The sequence below is a fragment of the Streptopelia decaocto genome (assembly GCF_964273445.1).
Source record: "Streptopelia decaocto genome assembly, chromosome: 8".
NCBI classification, from domain to species: Eukaryota; Metazoa; Chordata; class Aves; order Columbiformes; family Columbidae; genus Streptopelia; species Streptopelia decaocto.
Window position 1 is genome coordinate 8,385,325 of NC_138662.1, and position 23,165 is coordinate 8,408,489.

At 35.5% G+C, this 23,165-nt stretch overlaps 1 protein-coding gene across 1 annotated transcript in view; it reads left to right on the plus strand.

Moving 5' to 3' along the window:
• CACNA2D3 (calcium voltage-gated channel auxiliary subunit alpha2delta 3) overlaps positions 1 to 23,165 on the plus strand; it is a gene marked incomplete at its 5' end in the record, with an annotated part of 433,227 nt that overhangs the window by 341,461 nt on the left and 68,601 nt on the right. Inside the window, 9 exons of the mRNA XM_082060048.1 lie at positions 5,530 to 5,601; positions 5,830 to 5,891; positions 7,735 to 7,802; positions 9,533 to 9,578; positions 9,729 to 9,850; positions 10,635 to 10,728; positions 12,388 to 12,483; positions 13,762 to 13,883; positions 14,472 to 14,552. Coding sequence (XP_081916174.1) covers positions 5,530 to 5,601; positions 5,830 to 5,891; positions 7,735 to 7,802; positions 9,533 to 9,578; positions 9,729 to 9,850; positions 10,635 to 10,728; positions 12,388 to 12,483; positions 13,762 to 13,883; positions 14,472 to 14,552 — 763 coding nt within the window. The remainder of the gene's footprint in view (positions 1 to 5,529; positions 5,602 to 5,829; positions 5,892 to 7,734; positions 7,803 to 9,532; positions 9,579 to 9,728; positions 9,851 to 10,634; positions 10,729 to 12,387; positions 12,484 to 13,761; positions 13,884 to 14,471; positions 14,553 to 23,165) is intronic.

A 23,165-nucleotide genomic window follows, 5' to 3' on the forward strand; every position in this document is an offset into this window, starting at 1 on the left:
GGAAGGGAAGGACAATAGCCCCTTTTACTTCATTCAGAATTTTATGACTGTTTTGTATTGATTCTCCCTTACATATGCATATACCACAAACACAGATTCTTTGTATCTTGGGTAAACCTCATCACCTTTGCATTCTCCATGCATCCTGTCATGTACTTTTTGTGGATCACACATGTAGTGCTAGAGAAGGGAATAGGCTCTTTAGGGCTGGCCCAGACAACTGCTGAAACTCAGAAATGAAGGAATGAGTTTAACTTCTCTTCATGAGATTCCTCATTCCTTAATGAAAGTAATGAGAGCTGTTTCCCTTAATGTACAAAATCAAAAAATGTCGGATGAATAAACAAAATTGGATTCTTTGACCTCTGTTAAGTGCACAGATTCACTCGAAACTCCTAATTTTGGGCATATGGGTAGCTGCAGAAGCATGCATTCTATGTCTATCAGCTGTTATGCACAAAATCCTTTCAGTTAAACTCATTTTTCAGTGTCCCATCTTCTCTGTAGTTCACTCTTTATCTTATTCTTTCTTGCCTTGCAGACTTAGCCTTTTCTGCAGTGCTGTATCAAAAGCTTTCCTTATGTCCATGGCTTAACCTTTGCCTGGTCTTACTGTTACTTCCTCAATAAATCTAATTTGTTAGGCATGATTCGTTTTGTGTGAATCCATGCTGACTGTCCTTAATTAAATCGTAACTTTCCAGGTGTTCCCCTTTCTGTCCTGTAATTTAGCTTTCCCATAAGTTCCCTACTGCCAAAGTCACGACTGCATGTCTGTATTTTCATACATGTCTCCTCAATCCCTTCTCAAATATCAGTACTCTGTTAGCTTCTCTCAAGTCCCTCATACCTCTACTTTTCCAGAGAGGGTTTGAACATATCCACTGAAGGCTCCCATATTTACTTTGTCATGTCCTTCTGAAATCTGGGATGGATCACGTACAGCTGTCCCTGGAGTCTTGTCAGTCTTCAGATGTACTAATTTCTTGATCCCTGTTCTGACATAAGTCTATTTTTTTCTCTTCCCTTAAAAATATACATCTTGCATTCCTCCCTCTCTCCACCCCCTTTGTGAATAGTGAAACAGTTCATTTATGTTTTAAGGGATGTCTGGTTTATCAGGAGATAGATTGTCCTGGTTGTCCTTATCCTCTCTGAGGAGGCAATGTTCCTGCCTTAGTTAATGTTTCATTTTTTAATGTTTCTTGTATAGCTTTGTGCAGTTTTCTATGCATACACTCTTCAAGGCTTCCTCATTAGATTTTCATATACTGTAGCAGCCTTCTGCAATCGTGGCAATCGCATTGACTTCATATATTGTACCTTGCCTTTTTCTTCTCTCGGATCATGTATTACTCAACCATTCCTTTCCAAATGGCCTTTTAAATTTTCCTCTTCTCTTTCAAGTGTTATTGTTGTAGCTAAGTACAGCTTTTAAAACTTCTTTTTTTTTTTTTTTTTTTTTTTTAATTATTGTTTCTCTTTTATGGTTTTAGTGCTTTTTGTTTGTGTTTATTTGCTTGGTTGGTTTGCAAAAAGTTTTATTTCACCTTTTGATGAGAGATACGTACGTTTTATCTCTTTCCCTTTCTCCTATAAAGAAATTAGTTAAAAAGTGTTTTTTTAATTGTAACATAGAAACAAACAGCCTTTCAAATTGTTTCATCATTTGAAGGAGAAAAGAAGTTAATCTACATTACAAACAGACTAAAGTGATCAGTACATTTGCAAAAAAGATCCAGGTCCATTGCCCAATATCTAAGAGTGAAAAAGAGATAAATTATAAGTGAAATTAATTTAGATATATATTTAATACATAATAGAAAAAAACCCTAGATATTCTGTTGTAGCTTTGGAGCAGCAATACTCACATATAATACAGGTGTGTTGTAGTGACTTCCTTGAATGACCCCATCCATCAATGCTGATAATTCACTAGTGCATGCCTGAATAAGCAGGCATTCTTTGATAAATAATCCCCCAATAGATAGGTTTTGTAAAACAACCTACACGTCTACTGTTTGATGATTAGTGACCAAGTGTTTTCTGAAAAAACAGCGGGTTAAATATTATAGAAAAATGTATTAACATTCCAAATGTTGTCCTAATACCTCAGCAGTGCCACACTCAAGTGGAGGCATTCATGCAAGCATCTAAATAGGAAAAAATGCAACTTCAAACAACAATATTTTTACAGCTATTTTTAAAAGTAAGCTGGTATATAATTACAAGATTTTTATGTTTTTGTGAAATAATATGTACGTAATTTATGCCATGTTACTAAGACCTTCAGAAGGGCTAATGGTCAGAAATACTAATAAAAGAATGAAGGAAAAGGATATATGAAACAAATTCATATTGGAGCTACAGACAGGGTCATTATTAGCATTAGGGCTAGAATGATAATGGAATTTGAAGGAAGTTCTGTAGATTATTGCAATGAAGTCCATCAGTTTATGCAGCTTTTCTGATGTAAAGATCCAAATGAGTGTCCAAAAAGTGCATGTTATTTTTGTTGATCTTATGTAGTAGGCAGTTCCTTAATATTGTTAATTTTGAGTCAAAATGGTAAGTATTGATGTTCTTGATTTTTTCCAAACTTGGGTTGTTTATTCAACTGTAAAGGGAAAGAATTAATGTATTCAAATAGCTGCATACCCATAAATTTGGCTGTCATGAGACACTTATGTGGAAGCTGATTAAGACATTTTCTTACTTTTTACCACACACAGAATGATTTCATACTATAGCAGTGAAACTGGGTTGTTAGCAATTGATTGGAAGATAATTATTTGAAGAAGTAATAGTGTGTATTACTCTGAAGAGGTGAAGAAATAGGTTTTCTCTAGTGATACAATATGGAAAAGGTGGGGTAACTAAGGTTAGAATTTTTTTCACCGTGAAATAATGTTGGTGTAAGTAGAGTTGGTGTAAATATATATTCATCAGTTTATTTTCCAGGTTAACAGTACCTGCTATCTTGCTGTTGGTACATTTTATTACAAATAGAAATCTTTAACACCAGTTTATTAAACTAACGCTGTCTTCCAGCAAAGTTTGGGAATATGCAGTACCAAAGACAAGAAGTTTCAATTTGGACGGAAACCTTTTTCTTATTAACTCACTTCTTAAAATTCTTTTGTTATAATTTCTAACTGAATGAAATCTCTTTTTCCGAATAAAAAAGACCATGAATGAATGTTTTGGGGCTTGAAGCCAACTGAGGCAGTACTTATTTTATGCATTTGAGGAGGGAGATGAAACTGCAGAAGAGCTGAGAAACCGGATTACAAAGCCAAGAAATGTAATCACAGCAAGCAAGAAAAAAAAAAAAAAAAAAGGAAACTAAAACTCCAAATCCCACATGCAGACTTGATCTTAAACACTACTGAGAGTTTGGAGGCCCTTTTAGTAAATCTATGACTTGCCTGAGGCTTGTGGGAGGAATGGGTCTTAGACAACTGCAGGCACCAATAGGAGAAAAATGAAAACCATGTTAAAGATAAATGGAACTGTTCTGTAAATGTTCGAAAGTAGATGGTTAATTAAGACCAGCTCTCCAAGTCCAAAACCACAAAACTTAAAATGGGAAAATATTTCCAGAATTGCCTATTATGTATTGTTAAAAAAAAATCTACGGTAAAATATATGCCTTATTTTATACATGCCTCTAGCTAAAAATTATTCTTTTACACTCAATGACAGAAGAGTAAGACTGTTAATTCAAATCTAGATGCCCCAGAATTAAATTTAAAGAGCTGCAAAGTTTGCAGTTTTTGATAGGTCAGCCATGCTCAGCTTATTTCTGAGAATAAAACCAGATATTTCACTGGCAAGTTTGGGCATTCTCTTTTCACTCCATACTAACTCAGAAATCCTGAAGAGTGTGTTGATATGACTATCTTCACAGTTATTCATTAAAATGATTGGATATTAGGAAAAAATTCTTCACAGAAAGGGTTGTCAGGCATTGGACCAGGCTCCCCAGCGAAGTGACGGAGTCACCATCCCTGGAGGGGTTTAAAAGGCATTTAGACGAGCTTCTTAGGGACATGGTTTAGTGCTAGTGTCAGGTTATGGTTGGTCTTGAGGATCCTGAGGGTCTCTTCTAACCAAAATGATTCTATGATTCTAAAATCTGACTGAATTGCCCAATTTGGCATGAGGTACTGGAGAACAGGAGGTGTTTATTCAGCAATAACACAATGTCCACAATTGTGTTCAGATAGATAAGCAATAGAAGAGACATAAAAATGCTCATTTTGTCAATATTAGTCTACATTTTGAGTATCCCTGAAGAGCAAGTGTGAATTGATTAGTAATAGTGAAATTTTCCTATAGTAATGAAATTACAGCTGTGAAGGATTTATAGGTGCTTCTTTCTGCAAATAATCCCACAAGTATAGTAATTGCACTTTGTAATTGAAGATATCCTGAAACAACTGGCTTAAACTTTCTTCATCTGTGCCATTAATTAAACATATAAGGCAAAAGAAGTTTCTTCTTCCATTCATAAATCTAAGAGCATTCAAATAAAATACTTCCACATATGGATGGTATAACTGCTAAAGAGAAACTTTATTATTTCTTCCCTAAAGTCCTGAACTGATAAATAGGCAAATTCAGAACTCTAATGCTGAGTATTTCTTAGAAACCATGTCTTGTCATTGTTCAGTTTCAGCCCAGAGACCCTGCATTCAGACTGGCCGTGTCAGGGTAGCGCCTACTCCTTTTTCAGGACACTGCAGATCATTTTGGCTTATAGACCTGATTGTTGGGTTTTTTCACTCTTCATCCTCATGGCATGTTCACCTGAGAGAGAGGCTGTGTCAGCGGGTGACCTCTGGGAGGAAGGCTGCTCTTCTATTACAGAGACAGAATGTATTACCTTGGAAGGGGTACCTGGACACCAGTGGATAACCAGACGGAATCACAGAGCACTGCAGCTCTCTGTTCCACTTAAACCAGCTTACTGATTAAATGGGTTGTCATTCTTTTGCTACTTTTGATTTCTGGTGCAGTTAGGATGCAGTTTCTGGTGCTCAATTAGGATGCAGCCCAAGCAGAAGCAGAATGGATAGTGTAGGGTAAGTGGAGTTTTCTCTTTTTTGCTTTGTTATTATAGGTATAATTGTTGTATTTAAACAACTGTGCCTAAATCCAGCTGGGAACCTAGTCCTTATCTTCGTATGCAGTGACTGCAGAATAGTAGTCAGTCAGTTACACTCTTTATCCCACATGAGATCCAGATTACTACACAAAAACCTATTTAACTACGAAGAATGCTGAAAGCTCCTATCTTACGTATCTCAGCAACTTGCCCAAAGTTGTGTGGCAGGTGTCTTGACCTATAGGGTCAACAATAAAATCTGTAAGGAGGTTGTTGAGTGTGTAGCAGAACTACTGAAAATGAAGAAATGAAGAAAATTAAGTACTGCTTAGACCAAATGAGTGTACCAGAGAACTCAGAGTTGAAAGAATTACAGAAAATGCAAATAAATCAATTGACACACATTTCCTTCATTTCAGCTCCGAAATGCAATGGTGAATCGGAAAACAGGAAAATTTTCCATGGAAGTGAAGAAGACGGTGGACAAAGGGGTACAATGTGTAAAATATTAGAACTAAGCTTAAAGCAAGCAGTTAATTTTTTATCAGTTTTTAAGATTGCCATAATTATGAATTGCTGCAGTATATTCTTTTTCACTCACTGAATGTAAACATTGCTTGTAATTTTATCAGTGACTAATCACTTGATCTTTTATACATTTCTTATAGCAGACTAACTTCTTCCCCCCTCCCCTTCTGACTTTCTTGTTCTGAATCTAGAAGCGGGTATTGGTGATGACAAATGACTACTATTATACAGACATCAAGGGTACTCCATTCAGGTAGAGCCGACCATAATAAATGAACATTTCATCAGACTTATTGGTCTTGCATTTGTAGAGAGCTTGTGAACGCATTAAAAGCTCATCAGCAAAAGCTGACAATAAAATATCCCTGGACAATGCTGAAAATAGCAAGGAAAAGGACCTTACCAGCATTCTTTTCAGCTTTTCCAAGGATGGAAAGTTTGTGCAAATTCACCCAGGCAAAGTCTCAGTGTTTGTCATGGCTTATGTTTCATTAAAAAAATATTCAGTTGAGGTTTACATTGAACGAAAGGCTTTCGCAAGTACTCGGAGAGCTATAAATACTATAATCCATTTAAGTAACTACATATTGAGTCTCATTTTGATTTTTTTCCACAACAAAAATGTAATGTAAAATGAGATAGTATTTCACTTCCAATTTGAGGTTTGGATATTTTGTTTCTCTGAACTACCTTCGGTGTATTTGTATAACTAAAGCTGAGTAAGTCATCCATGTTATTTTGGCATGCATCTCAAGAGGGGGGAAAAAAAAAAAAAAAAGAAGAAAATAAAAGAAAGACAGGAAGTCACTTTAAAAATACTCATATTTGAATTAATAATAATCTACGAATGAAAAAATATTAGCTGTACCTCATGCTTAAAGCAGGAGGCTGATAGTTGCAATACTCAACTGAAATTTTCTTCAATGGAACCATTTAATAGAGCTTGAGCTACATTTCCACATACAGAAAATATAGATACCTTTCTCTGATCTCTAATGCATGTGTTTATTCTTGTTAAAATTCACACATAAGTTGCAAAATTCAGTGTTTGGTTGGTTGGTTTGTTTGTTTTCTGTGGCACTGTCATTCTTGCCCTACTTAGTAAACAGATATGGGGCTACATATATGCATGGGGTGTGAGTTCTGATTCTTAGGACAGAAATACAGTAGGAAAACTGTCTTGCCTTTTTCAGCATGGTCTGTATCTCATTTTGATGGGTAGGAGTATAGATTTGGGAAGACAGCAAGGGCAACCTTTATTAAAATGAACACTGATAGTGTCAAAGATGTTTACTGTTCAGCCTATTTCCAGATTGAGCTATTGATTGCAGCATGTGTGCTCTTGGATTTGGTGCCTCTACGTGTACTTAAAGTGTCAGGCCATGCATTTTCAGTCCTACTGATTACTGGCAGGTTCCTAGCCTGATATAATCCTCTTGAATGAATAAACAAATGAGTGCCAGAAGGTATTCTGTGTATGTGTTCAATAGGGAGTGGCATGGGATACCCAAACCAGATCATTAAACTTAAATAGTTTAAATGGTAGACTGAAAACCAAACTAGAACTGGCTACGTAACTGTTGAGAGTTTATGAAGCTGAAGTTAATGCAAAAAAGTTAAACTAGCTAAAAATATGAATCACTGAAAAATTAATCCAAGAGGATTCATTATGCTGTTGTTACACATGAAATTATTTTCCTCCCAGTAGCTCTATTCATTCCCATACTTACATAGTTTTTCAGCAGCTTTGTCTGATTTACAAAGAGCTGTCTCCTTTATCGTGAGGCCACGGGCATGTTCAAGGCTCAGCTGAAGAAATCTCATGCTGCGTGAACAGCAGTGGGCTTAGAGGGGCTTGTTTATTAGATTGCTAGAGAATAATGGTTTACTGCACCTCCAAGTACACATAAATACAGCCAGTTGTTGCAGACACATCAGAACTGAAGCAGCTAGTTGAACAATAAATACGATATTTGGAAACAAACACTTTTAAAGGTAATCATAGTACACTAGCTGGAATTGTTAGAGATGAAAATAGCTCTGTCTGCTATTGTTTGTCTCACAGATTTCAAGGTCTGCTTTATTTCTTTGCACAGTTTAGGTGTGGCTCTCTCTAGAGGACATGGAAAATATTTCTTCAGAGGGAATGTAACTGTAGAAGAAGGTAAGATACCTACCTTCTTACATTGCTCACACAGTAGTTTTATTGTTGATTTGGTAGACCTAAAGCTTTTATGTTTCTCTGCAGATTCCATGAGAGAACTGGATTTTCTTTTACTTCATGAGATTTTTTTTTTTTCCTCATTTATATTAAGCACAGACCATTTGTGAATCTTCTTTAGATGGGCATCATCTTCCACCTTCCTGTCTCAATGTTCCAGAGAATCACTCAGGGTCCAAAGTTAGTTATTTGTGGTGGTTTCTGAATGAAGTAACCACTGGGAGCGCTGTAATGGCTGTGGCTTTTTTGTTCACAGACTATACATTATGAAGTCTTTCAGAGCTATAAGTGCTTTGGGCATTGTCTACAGGGATTTACATTTTGCATTTGTATAACAGTAGAAGTAACTGGGGGAAGAACTCTTCTTTCTTTCTTTCTTTTCCCTGTTTGATAAGTCAACAACTAAAATGAGTGGAAGAGTCAACTAGGAGTGGTGATGAAGTTGTTTGTCAAAAAGGTTCTCGAAGATGAAGGAAGAGTAGAGGTATTTCAGAAGAGTGGAGGAATGCTTTCTGATTTTATGCTTAATTCTCCATGTCCAATTCTGCTTCTTGTTGCATCAGTGATGTTAAACAAGATAGTTTATTTCTTCAGCCCTTTGTTCCTCAGCTGTATTTATGGACATTAATTTATTCCTGTTCCCGGGAGAGTTGTAAAAAGAAATGCATCAAAGTTGAGACACTTGCACAGCAAATACATGTCTAGATAGAAAGAGAGCATGGCAGGAGACCTGGAGCTGCTAACTCTCCAAACTGTTTCCAACACATCTCTCACCTATTTTCTTTAATCCAGCCACACATCTCAGCCAGTCTGTCCGATATTGCCTCCCAGATGCATCACCAGAAATGTTAACATAGCCGTAACTAACTTCCTTTTCTTCCACTCTTACCTTCACTGATTCTCTGTCACTGACCCCTCACTGTCCTCCCCACAGACTGTAATTATAGTTCTAGTTTTGACTTCCTTATTTTCCTTAACCACTGTAGCTCTGTCATTGTTTAGTATGTACTTAAGGGGTTTAAACTCAGACCCTGCCTTCTGAACCCTGTTTTCTTATTGTCTATTGATAAGCACTTTAAGAGTTTTTTAAAATTGCCAAAGTACATTTTTATTGTGCTATATAACTAATAATATCGTTCTTATTTACAAGCATTTTCGTGACCTGCTAGTACAATAAACTTATTCTCAACAATCATGTAAATTGCTGTTTGTGTTCATGGGTTGTGTGCTTTGGTTTTGAGGGAATTGTTCTTTTAAAATATATATATTTTTTTAAAGAGAGCAACTCTTATGAAATAAGAAGTACAGATTTTAACATAAAAGCTTCAGTAGTTGTATAGAACAAGTATGAATTGGAGTCTTCTAGCATTTTATATTTCTTTTTGCTCAAGTTTTCTTCTAACTTCAAACATATCATAGAAGTAATTTGTATAAGTTAAACATATCAGCACAAAAAAAACTTTTCCTGCTTTTCCAGTTTTAGATCTGATTTAGTTGGCTTTTGCCAGTTTGGTAGACCCTAAAGTGTATTTGAACATAGTTTACTGTGATTTATTACATTGAGGTAATAATGCACTTTCCAAGAAGGATGGCTTTATATTATGGAGTGTATGTAAATAACCATCTGTTACCCAGACTGCTCCCTAAATAACCCATTATTATTCCTGTTACAGGTTTACATGATTTAGAACACCCTGATGTATCTTTAGCAGATGAATGGTGAGCCTTAAACAAAGCATGAAATTGGTCTGTTACCCTTCTTGGTTTCATATTGTTTGTGCTTGCTGAGCCCAATTCTTTATGTTCAAAGACAAAGAGAGATCATGCTTATACATATTAAAATTTTATGTTTTGACAACGTGTTCACAGGTCGTATTGCAACACTGACTTACACCCTGAGCACCGTCAAATGAGTCAGTTAGAAGCAATTAGACGCTACCTCACAGGAAAAGAGCCATTGCTCCAATGCAAGTATTTTGTTAAATATGCATGTAGTAGGCTCTACCCCAGCTAAAAACTGTTGTATGCAACCTTCTACAAAATGCAAAGCTACTTGGTTTAACCTGTGATAAACTGAGATTGGATTGCTTGGCTGATGTCAATTTGGAATTTCATTTTGGTTTGATCTTTTTCCAAGGTATCAATAAAGATATTGGCAATACAAATTTCTGACTTTTACAGAAAAAAATATGCCTTAACCAAACATTCAAGTTTCTATTCAGATGGTGTAGCTATACTATGCAATATTATAGTTCCATTGGGTTTTAAAATTAAACAGGATTGGTCTGAATCAGTCCTTGGATCACACCTCTAAAGAATGTGTTGGATATTTCATTAGTATTTTTGGGAGAATATGTACACAATTAGCTTTTCTGAACTGCAAAGCAGAATAAAAAAAAATCAGATGGATAAGTGCATGTTTTGTGTATTTTCAAAATGTAGAGCTTTTGTGACTGATAGTACAACTAATTGTTTTAACCTTATGTCATGTGAAGTGCAAGAATTAGATAGTGTACATGAATGTGTTACGTGGAGTGGACAATCATTTTTTGGTTTTAAATTTGAAGTTGTTAGTGCAATGAAATGATATATGAAAAACTGCATTGTGGTAAAATACCATGTAATATTACATAATAAAAGCTTAATACTGCAAAATGTTGGAATTCATATAACAGATAAAATATAGTACACTGTAAAAAAAACCCCATTGTTTAGTCATCTAACAAAAAAATTCTCTCTGTATACACCTTTACTGATTTTAATATATTGTAACAGGTGATAAAGAATTGATCCAGGAAGTTCTGTTTGATGCAGTTGTGAGTGCACCAATTGAAGCTTATTGGACCAGTCTAGCATTAAATAAATCAGAGTAAGTAAGCTTTGTGTCAGTCATTATAATAATGGGTGAACTTTTAATAGTTAATGTTCATGAAGTGGTGGAATGCCTAACAACCCCTGATCTTCATGAAAATATTGTATTAATCATTTGATCCTACATACCACCAACTTTGAATGCAGTGTTAGGTGTTTATGTTGCAGTGTACATCGTGATGATGAGTTCTAAGGTTAATCAAGGTTTACAGTATAACTAATGAAATTGTATACTGACTACAACTTACAGTTCTGAGTCTTCCTAACAAACAGTTCAGAGTACTTCAGGAATTCAGTGCAAAATTTACCAAAATTTTTGATGGAATTCGTAGTTTATCTCAGAACAAGTTATATACAGAAAAAAACTGCACTGGTAAAATAAATAATTTCTTTAATCTTTTGTTTGTTTTCTAGAGCTAATTTGGATCTAGGTTCATGTTACAGATAATCAGGAGATTAGCTGGTCCTTTTTAGAGTTTACATTTTTTTACTTCATTTATGTTATGATCTACTAAGGTGTTAAGCAACAAGGTGTTATATATATATTAGAGAAAATGTGTCAAAATTAGCAGTTTGAATTAAATACTGTGATTGAAGGGAAATTCTGGAGATTATCCTGATTAGGTTTCGTTATATTTGAACCAGTTTTAAAAGTTAAATGAAAAAATATATTGCTGTAAAGCACATGCTCATGCCGAATGAGTAAAATCAACGTGATGAGATCTGATTCATCAAACTAAGGATTACCCAGACCCCTCTTATAACATAAACATATGAAATCATTGCATGTTAAGATACTATAGACATTGATGAATTTATATAGAGGCACAAAGTTTCTTGGAGTCCTCCTACACAATTAAATAACAGATCCAGCAAACACAAGGAAGACAACTGTGGGGAGATGCTAGTGAGACACTTTTGATCCCCTTTCATATCCTGACTTACACTACCGAGATGGTCCATTTATTGAAGAATGAAGTATGAGACGGTAAGTTGGCCAAGACTGTGCTCTCTGGTTTTGTGGTGATATAACTGAAGTTCTTACAGCCATATGAGAACCAGTTTTAAAGTAGATAGCTTGGCACTGATATCAGTGCAGGAACAGAGTTCAGCCTGAGCTACCTGTCACATTTTTTTCCTAAGGTCTAGAGGCTGAAGCTTGTCCTGATGGCAGCTACATGTGACGCTGAGCTAGCTGGTTTAAATCTAGCTTAGTTTGTGCTTGCTTGAGCAACAGTCACGCCTGTGACTTGAAGCACAGATGTGTTGCAGAAGTGTTAGATGGCCTGGGAGCAAGATCTGGAATTCCTGCCCATCTTGAATCGCTGGGTGCCAGTGTTTAGTTAGTGTATAGCTATGCCACACATGTTTATCCTATGGCCTCCCTAAAGTCCCTCCCCACAAGTCCTACCAAATTTGCTGTCTTTGACTTTTTAGTGATTTTTGATCTAAGTAGCATTTCTACATAGTATGTATTGCAAAACCTTCATGATTCTAGCTTAAAAAAATAGCATTAAAAATGAAAAAATAAGGGAACTATGCTTAAAATAGTAATTATCAGAAATGTGTACACTTGTACTTTCTGTGACCAATAATATAGCTTTATCTGTTTACTGTCTGGAAACATTATCTTTGCTTGTGTTCTGCTCTATTTCAGAAACTCTGACAAGGGAGTGGAAGTTGCCTTCCTTGGAACACGGACTGGACTATCTCGTATCAACCTGTTTGTGGGTCCAGAACAGCTTACTAATCAGTAAGTAACAAAGCTGTGCTTGTCAATCATGTGAGAAAGGAGGAAAAAAGATGTTTATTTTAGGAAGCCCATTTACTGTTTCTTTCAGTGTTTTATGCTGGTGCTCTGAAATAGAATAAGTAAGAAAGATTTTGTAGGATCCCTTAGAGTCTTTCTTCAACTGAAAGATTTGGAACGATGAGCTATTTTGCACCTGTAGCCCATATATTTACAGTCCTCTCACTTCCTTAGGGTTAGCCTCACATCTTTATTCTTCAGATCAGAATTATGAATATGCTACATCTGCAGATAATCAGATAATTATTTTTTCTTTTTGCTATCCCATCTCAAAACAAATATTGGTAGGCTTTTTCAAGGGTTTTGCATCATTGTAGTGAATTTTTTTTTAGTGCTGAAATTAAGCCAAGTGACAGAAATGGACTGGGTGAAAGAGTAATCAGGAGATCTCATCATTCAAGAGTTTCCCACTTTGCCTGGAGAAATTGTAATCTAATGTGGGTACAGGTTTCTTAAAATAGAGAGCTATAAAATAAGGTCCAATAATTAATGACTTTTTCAGGCAGCAGTTTGATAGTGTCAGGCAAATGCATGTAAAAGAAAATCTGCACTTGATGTTTATAATAAACTAAGTTTATTGAATATAAAGTTATATGGTGCTTATCTGACAACAAAATATTGTTGTAGCATGACAGGTGAGATCCAGAGCACTTTGATTTGTCACTGTCAGACAGCACACCAGGACAATAACATGGAGACCATACTTGCTATTTTCACTGACACCAACTTTCCTCTGTCAGCATTCCCTGAAACTATTAAGAAGAAAGTATGTAGTTGTCCATTACCAGCCCTTACATATTATTTGGAAAGTAGGATGGTAATTTTTTTTTCATAAGTTGAGACTGAATGCCAGTGGCAGCAAACTATCAAATCTCCAGTGCCTTTTCCACTTTGTATAGTTCACTGTTCTTGTGTTGCACTGAGAGAAAAAGGCTTTTTAGACTAAGCATTTTTATTTGTACATATCAGTACAAATATTTTAGTGGTACTTAGAAGCACTATTTTTTTTTTTTTACTATTTTTTCTATCCTGCACAACAACAGCAATTGCAACCGTGTCACAAATAATTATGAAAGTTAACTCCTTTGTTGAAAAGGTGATATGAAAAAAATTGTCCAAAACCATTTCCAAAAGATTGCATTTTGTTTTTCCTTGTCTTTCAAAGCTAGAAGCTATTGTGTGCCTTGCAACAAGTATTTTCTTTCTCTCTTCTTTCTCAAGAGATTTCCTGACAGCTGAAGATAAGGAGAATATTTTTAATGCAGACCATTTTCCACTCTGGTACAGAAGAGCTGCTGAACAAATACCTGGGAGCTTTGTCTATTCAATCCCATTTAGTACAGGTCTATAATTTTGTCATTCTCTATATGCTAAGCCATAGATGATGCTGAAAGGTATCCAAGTATGTTAGTGCTGAGTGGGCTCTGTAGCTAATCTCAAATGTTAATCTAAAATATGCATTGAAATTTGCAGCTAATTTACTGGTCCTTTGACCAGGTGCATCTTTTACAGGGCTCTAAGCAAAAACCCCAAGATGTGGTGTAACATCTTTTATTTAATGTTTGCACAGGTTGAGCTTACAGCCTAGTATTTTAAGCAAGGCAAGTCCAATAGACCAAGTGTCCACATTAATGAGAAGCCCTACCAGTTGTCACCTTTGTTGCCACTTCTAGCAGAGAAGGCAAAAACTGATTACTCATTTCAGTGTTTTAAGCTTGCCGTTGGGGTGCTGGGGAATTTTGAAATGCCAGAGCCTGTATGTTCCATGCATGCACAGAACATGATGTTGGCTGTCTTATTACCTTAATTTTCTGAGCACTAAATCCACATGGACTGTTATTTCAAACTAAGGGAAAAGAGCTTAATTTCTTCATTCTGCAATATGTTACTTCAATTCACTTTTTTTTTTTTTTTCTTAATGCACCCTGCAGAAACAGCAAACAAAAGCAATGTAGTGACAGCCAGTACTGCTATTCAGCTTTTGGATGACAGAAAATCTCCGGTTGTTGCAGGTAAAATTTTTGTAGTTTATTTGTTTTGTTCATTTTTAAAGTCAGTTTCTGAGTTCTTCACTATCTCTTTTGGCTTAGCAGGAATCTAATGTAGGAATATCACATTTTGAGAAGGGAGGAGGAGGGAAAGATGCAGTTGTACCTCTAAGATATAATTGAACAACTTAGTGTAGAAAAGACTCAATGCCTCTTTTCCCTAAGAACTTGATCCTTTATTAATTGACTCTCCAAGCTCCCTGCAAGCTATGGAGTCTGACTTAATGGAAATAACCATTATCAGTGAGGAGTTTTTGGTAGACACAATTCTATATCATCATAAGTCAGAATATATTATGTTAAGAAAAAGGAAATATAAGAAAGGATTATCTGATATGTAAAGGTTCCACCAGGTCTTCAGGTTTGAAAATCCTATGCTATAACAAATAACATAAAGTGGCCATTTTGTCTAGATTATCAGAGATGAGATTTGATCAGAGCACCTACGTTGAATAGCAAAACTCTACAGTCTACCAGCCAAGAGTATAACAGTACCTAAAGACTCAAAAGGTGAAGTTCAACAACTACAGATTAGAGATAAAACATACAGATTTAAAAATGTGAGTTATTAGTTTTTAAATTGTTGGACATTGCTCCATCAAGTTCAAACACTTTTCTGAAAAGTTTTCTCTAGTTTCCAATGGTTACTGACTTTGAAGAAAGAATTAATTTAGAGAAGTCTTATTGTTTATCTTGCCAGAAACTAAGTTCTCTCATCTCAGGGAAAATTAGATACCTACCGCACAAAGCAAGAACCACCCTATTTTTATCATCTGTAAAATATGCTTTTAAATACAGTAAGATACAGTAAACAACAGTCAGAAAGAACAAGAATACACCAAATAATTGGCAAATCTCTAATTTGTTCCCTCAAATGCAGAATATTTCCTCTGATAATAGCAGATTTTATAAGGTCACTAGGAAAGCGCACTTCTGACTCCAGTTTACGTGAAAACATTCTTCACAAGTTATTGAACTCCATAACATAACAGGAGATCCTGCGAATTGCTGAAGATATATTAAAGAGTTTTCTCTGCACATTGAAGAGGGTTGACATGTTATTTCTAGAATCCTCCATGTTTCGGACTTAGCAAAAGGGTCATTGTGCAGTTTACCATCATCTGTAAAAAGTGCAGGGTTAACAGGCATCCTAAAATTTGTTCTTTCCTCACTAGTACTTGCAATTTAGTGTTGGCTTGAGGGAGGCATCACACATAACCAACTTTATATACTGTGTCAACATGCTTTGGGGTATTTTGCAGTAATTGTAAAAGAGAGAGGCAGATGTTGCTTCCATTTCCCCAGTAATAATGTTTAATATCGAACATCCAAAATTACTTGGGTCCCATACTTTCTATCTAAAATAAAGACAGGGTCTTCAAAGCTTTTTAATACCAAAGTATGTAAAAGATTTCCATTGTATCTGTAAATGCATAATGGTATGAAATACATGAGCAGTGTATTTATGTTCTAAAGCACATCAGTGGTGGTTTACTTTTATTTCTGTAAATTTTTAAGAATTTGCTTTGAATCGTGTGTCCCTACCCTCTTGCATGGTTCCATGCTTTCAGGATTTTTGCAGAGAGGTACACATAGGGAGGCCTCTTTGGATCTCTGCAAACCCTGTTCCATGGAAGTATCACTCAGCCAACTACAGCCATTCAGAGATGAACATCATTCTTGTCCTCTTTAAGCTGGAGATCATCAATGTGACTTATCAGTCCTACTTTTTCCATCAGAAAACTTTCGACAAAGTACCCAGCATAATTTTTTAGGTTTTACTATAAGGTCGATGATACTCTGTTTTAAGCACAATGGATTTGTAGGCAGAAACTGGAGCACTGGTAAATGGGAGAAGTTTGAAGTTTTTATTATCCGGATTTGGGAGACTAAGTAGGATTATGAGAAACATTTTCAAATACCTCCATTGAAGTTTGAATTTGGCCAAAACGTCTCATTTTAATTTGTGTGAAGTAAGTATTCCTCATCTCCATTTGGTCTGCGTGGATTACAGAAAGCGACACGATGGGATACACATTTCATGTAAAATCACTCTGTTCCCTAGAGGGATTTGACTGAAAATTAAGCTGTACCAGAATGTTGTTTAATACAGATCACTGTAAGAGTTTAAAACTGGCAGAGAGAAACGAGAACATTATTATAAAATGGAAACCTGAGTTATACCTGCCCACAAGGGGAAAAAAAGAAACAAAACGAGCTCTTAATACAAAATCTGCAGTCTCTTCTATTTTCTTTGGGTTTTTTTTTTTTTTTAATTCTGTTTTTGTAGAAAAACATTAGTTATAACAGACTTCTTCATATGCAAATCTACACTAAGGCTTATTGCAAGTAGGGAAGATTCAAGCTTTTAACGTAGGCAGAAAATCCTAAAATCAATGAGTCTCCAGAATTACTGCAGAGAACTTGAGTGTCACTGCTGCTGTTTCACCATCTCTACCTACTAATACCAGTTCACTGTCAGAATGTGTCTGCTTATTGGCAAAAAAAACATGTAATTTGTTTTAAAAATCCCTCCCGCCTCTTTAAATTGAGATTGTGATTTATTTATTTTTTTGCCTTAATAAATGCAAATTTCTATAGAAAGTGTGGAAGGAGATAAGTCTCCTTGGTAGCATCATATTATTACTGCTGATACAGAGTTCAGTTTATTTGCAGGAGAGAAAGGGACAATACTGTAATGAATGAAATTTTAGATTTAAACACCTTTATGCTCAAAATTGCGTTGTTTTAGTGTTCTCTATGAACATGCCTCATATATCAAGTTTACACTGAAATGTTAAGTTTCTTCAAACTGTCCATATTACAATGTGAAGGAGAATAAAAGGTGGTAGAATTTTTTTCTTTTTTTTTGTTTCAGATCCAAAAATTGTAGAATCACCCTAGCCTTGAAATTCCATGATGTTCATATAAGATCAGTGTTCCTTTCAGTGACCAGAATGCTTATGCTTTACATCAACTTTACTGGAATAGTAAATTAATGGAAGCTCACTGTAGCTAAATTAGAGAGAAATGAAAGTAGTCCAGTAATCTAAAGGTTTCTCTTGTTCAGCATTGTTCTGGAAATAAAAGAAATCCATGTTGTTCTTATGTACAAACATCCATACAGTCATTTTTTATCAAAGAAGAGTGATTGCCTGGGATGTGCATTCAAGCGTTGCCATAGCTCTCTGAATCTACCCTGACTCATTCTTTTCTGCTGAAACTACATAAAAAGAATGATTGCAATAATTCCTGTTTGGACAGAATAGAAAAATCAATGCAGAAGGAACTCTGTTTTTTCTTCACAGTTGCAAGCTTCTTGATTGGGTGTTTTTGTTTTTCTTCTGTGTATTAAGCATTCTTCATACAGATGGCCTGAAAATCAGCCACTCTCAGAGTCTTCTGTGGTGATTCCCAAAAAGTTTGTAGCTCTTGTGAGAATACTGGACCCATAAGGGTCAGATTCTGCCGTTCATGAACATGTTGAACAATAGTTATACTTTGTCTGTAGTCCTTTCAAGATAATAGATTTGCTGTTAATTTTAGAATGATTAAGGATGGCCAAATTTTCATCACAACCATTATTTGCTGCTGCCAAACACTAAAGCTGAAGAAAAAAAAAAAAAAAGGAAGATACTTTCTACCACCCGTTATTCATATCTTTATACTGTGTCTTGTCTTTGTGTAGCTATTTGACACAGAAGGTCCCAGGGAATCTGTCCTTAAATGCATGGCAGGTACATTTAATTCCCTAGTAGATGGTACCATAACATGAGGATGCAATAAGCGTGAGCTTACTCCCTGTTCTCTGTGAATATACCAGTTTTCCAGTAACCAAAGCTTCTTGTGGTCCAGGCTCTAAGTAAGAAAGACTATTTTATAATTTCATGAAGGAAAATGTACACATTGTATCTGAAAATTAACGCCTTCACAATACAAATTTTTTTTCTTCATCTCCTTTTTTCCATTTTTTTTTTGTGTGTTAATAATTGTATATACGTGACTGCAATGCTCCATTCAGTATTTCTTTGAGCAAATTAAAATGGTGTTTGAATGCACATCTCTCTTTGAACAAGATCCCAGAATGTGCTTTGAAAAAGTGACTCCAAATAATTTTATCAAAATTATTATTGTGAGTGGCAGATATTGTAGATGGTTCACAAATAGTTAAATCAGTTGTTGTCAGAATAGCACATAGAGTAAATACATTTGCTCTGTGCTGCTTATACCTTTTTTTGGCCTTTTTGTCTCACTTGCATTGCTTTGGTATTACTATACTATTAAAAGCATTCAAGCAAATGTCACTGTCATACATAGTCCTTAAAATTTATGATACCATCTATAAAATTGCATTTTAGTATGGAGGCCTAAGGGAAAATGAATATGTCATCATAATGACACACCAACCAGATTTTTGAAACGTTCTAAAATAGATGTTTTCCTTGTCAGGCAAGACAGTGATTTACTTAATCTTTACTCCACATTATAAGCCACAGAAGATTATATTCAGCAGTAGCATTTAGTAAATCCCTCAAAATGCTTTTCATGCTTTGGTGGAAAACCACTATTTTATGTTTTTCCAGAGTTTCTTGTTCATTTTGAATATTATCTTTGTATTCGTAAATCTAATATTAGTGTATAGACTAATGTTTTCAGTTTCAGGAAAATGAAAACGTGAATTTGTATGGTCTAACACTGAACAGCTCACAGACTTAGCTTGGCAACCATAACTTAGGAAAGATGGTTTGTAGGTAATGCTCGGAGAGAGGTAAGCTCCTCCACAAAATGCTTCAGAGCATGTGGCAAAATCCTGCGTCTCTTCATTGACTGAACAATCTGAAGTTAGATGGTGCGTTTACAACCATTCACACATTTTTATTCCTTTGTATTTAATCCCAATTTATTTGACTGTACAGAATTAATGTGTGGGATAATTGAATAACAGGGCTTTTAAAGACAGTTCTCTGCTACTGTCAGCTTAAGAATTTAACCCCCTATTTATCTAATTTTTGGTCTTTCCTCACCACTTGTTCTCAGAGAATCTGGGCTCTGATGTGTGAATTAGAAAAACATCCCAACATATATAGTATTAACACATGTCACAAATTTGCATAGAGCATTCTGCTCTTTGTTTCTGCACTTCTGCCTTACTGTTGGGATTTTTCATTTGGTTGCTTGGGTTTAAGTACTATGTAATTGGGGTATGAGGAAGATCCTCGTGATCTAATAACAATCAAATTCTAGAGGCATTTTGCTATATAATTCTGCTAGCAAAATAAATCCCTGATTGCAGAACAAGGCAGCCATGAGGCCCTTCTGAAAAATACAAATGATGCTATGCAAGTATGAAACTGCAATTACACAATATATTAATACATTAATACCAGTTTAAGTACTGTGGATTAACTACTTTATTTTCCTCTCAACAGACTATATTTCCAAATATTAGCAGTGTTTTCTTATGTGATTCTTGTGTCTTGAAATGAGGATGGCAGCCTTATGCAAAATGTTCAACATACAGTGTACGTAGCCCTAAAACATTGGGGGTCCCTCTGTAATCAGTAAGAGAGAGCAACTGCAGCTTTCATTGAAGAGCTATGAAGTAGGGAGTTGTTGGTTTGTTTATCATGGGTCTCTTATTCCTGCTCTTTCTCCCCTGTTGTGACTTACTGCCATATCCGAATGGTTGATGTTGCTGCCTGTCTCATCTGGGGAGCATACTGTCCCATTTTGGGTAGTATAAACCCGGCAAGTACCAAGACTCACTATTATTGTTACTATGCCACTTTCAACCAAGTTCAAAGATCAAAGTCATAAAAATAGGGATGCTTTCCAAATCCTCAACTAGAGCCTGTGTGTCTTTGTCCTCTGACCAGCAAAGACAGATGGTTATTAGTAGGCACCAGTTGGCATTTTTTTGTTAATGATAGATAAACTATGTTTAATGTCACTAAATGTTCTACTTCAATATTTAAGAAAAGGGATCCTGATTTTGTTTGGACATTGTATTGCTAGGGAATAATGAAGCTGAATTTCGATGGGCTTTTTTTGCAAGCTTTGGATGGAGAGACACATAGAGCAAGCAAGTATGTTTCGGTTTGAACTTGTTTCTTCCAATAGAGATACTAAAGGCATTTTCTGTAAAGCACATTGGTGCATCATAGTTTTTAATCTCTGTTCTAAATTGAAATTATATAAAGCCTCTTTTTTCTGAAAACAGTGTGGTGAATTTCTACATGGAAGACAAGAATACAACAATATGTGTTCTTTCTCTGTCTCTGTAAATACCTTGCAGAGTAGTGTGTCCTGATATTTCATTGACTTTGGAGGGAAGAGTGTTTTTCACAGAGATTAGAAAAAAAATACTGTGCTCACTATAATACCTCTCATGAGACTGCTGGAAAAAACAACAAAGCTTTCTCAGGAACCTTTATCTGAAAAATAAATCTGTGACAACTTATTTTAGCAGCAGATGTCCATTGCTAAGCTTTGCATATTAAGGGCAGTTCTGTGGGGAGTCCCTAGATCCAGTCGTCCACTTGTTGTAGTCAATAATTGTTATGGACAAAAAATTGTGCCTTCTATCTCTATTTTTCAGTAGTCAGACATTCTGTTTCCTCTACCAAAAAAATAAATAATTTTGCATCTGTTAACTGAATCAATGCTTTTCTGTTTAACGTCTGCTATTAGCTTAGCATGATCAATAACTGAAATTCATTAATTGCAAACACATTTGTAAATATATATTGTCTTACATGAAAAAGTTCTCTGAGATTTTGTTGTTGTTGGGTTTTTTTAATATTCTTTCATTAGCAAACATAAGGTTAGAAAGTATGAATCGGATTTTGCATGAATTGCCTTGCTGCACTCCCATAGCAGAGTGAACTAGCGGAAATGCAAAATAATTTACTTTCTGGCAGAACTCCATACCAATTTACAGCCTTATGTGTGCATGAAAATCTTAAGTGTGACAAGGACAAAATTTCTTTTAATGTTGTCATGCTTTTCATTGCCTCTTCCTCACCATTTTCTTTTTTTTTTTTTTTTTTTTTTTTACCATCTTACAGTAAGGAAAGCCTGAAAGGTGTTTGTTGACAGGACATTTTTTTTAAGGACTAGGAAGATGTTCTGGTTATTTATGACCATGAAAAATCAAGTCAGTTCTTGTTTTTCCTTTGCTTGAAGATACCAGAAGTGTGAACTTATTTGTGGTGGAAGCTGCATTGCTGTATCAGAGCCTGTTAGAAACACTGTGAGTGAAATCTCTCTGGAGGTCAGAGGTTTATTAGGTTTCATCTTAGGATCTGCAATTTGAGTGCAAGTGTGCTTATTTTAGGTGGTCACTGTAGAAATGCACCAATTTGGCATGGCTTTGAACTCCCTTTTCAGTCCCTGGGCAATAAGATGCTATCCTGTACTACTTCAGTTTTCTCTATCTGAAAAACTATATTTTGCTTTGCAAAGTGTTATTCCAATAAGTGGATAAAAGAGTAGAAAATGTAGATCTACACGCTCGAATGACTTATCTCCAAAAATATATTATTCAGTAAGTTTTGCCTAATATTTAGAAGGAAAAAAGTACCAAACTTTCTTCTGAGATGCATGATCAAAAGATCAGATTTAAAAAACCTGAACATAAATATTCTAAAAATTTTGTGCTGATGATGTCTAAGCTTAAGTAATGTGTCCAATCTAGGGAACTACATTCTAAACAAAATGTAGAAGAACTGAAAAGGTTCCAGGGAATGCAGAAAAAATAAGTTTGGAGAATGAGACCTTACAGGAAAATGTGAAACAGCTTGATTTATATAGTTCAGGAAAGAAAAGAATGAAGAGAGCCTAACAATAATATGAAGTACTTTGCAGTTAACAAAAAAACAGGCAGTAATTGATTGTTTTCAATGTCTAATGTCTGCTAGATTTAGATTAAGACTGAGATGCTTAATTTTCTCTGGACATCAAAGTAAGTGCAGATGTAGGAATGAGCTTTAATATATTTAGTTTGCAATTATTACTAAGTAGATAAGAGCAAGGGTTACGTGACTCCTGCCATATAGCCTATTACTCAGTTGAGGCTGTTATTAGAATTGCTACAGAACTTGATCTTGGAATCCATCTGTTGGATGGAGAGTGGAGGTCTCTGAAGGCCACTGCAGCTCCCTCTTGCCCTTATTGCAGACTGTTACTCAGCTGTTGTCCCTGAGTCTTCTGACCAGTGGAATAAACTGGCAAGATTTGCACCAAAGGTTTAGGATAGATGCAATTAAAAGCTCTTAGACTATAGGCGTAATTGATTTCTGCATTAGCTACCTAGACAGGCCTTCAACCCTGTCGCTGGAGACATTTAAAAAACACAGACATCTGTCACAAATAGCCTAGATGTGTTTTATCTAGTCTTGGAAAAGGTAGATGGGGTTGTCAATCTGTGTTGGTTGCCTTAAAATAATTTCTAAGAATTATTTAAAAATACTTTGGTAGATTCAAAATATTTTTTCTGTTCTAAACTTATGTTACTCAAATGGTTTTGGCTCTGATTTCCTCTGATGGCAAAACTGCACGGCAGAAAGTTAGGGTGGA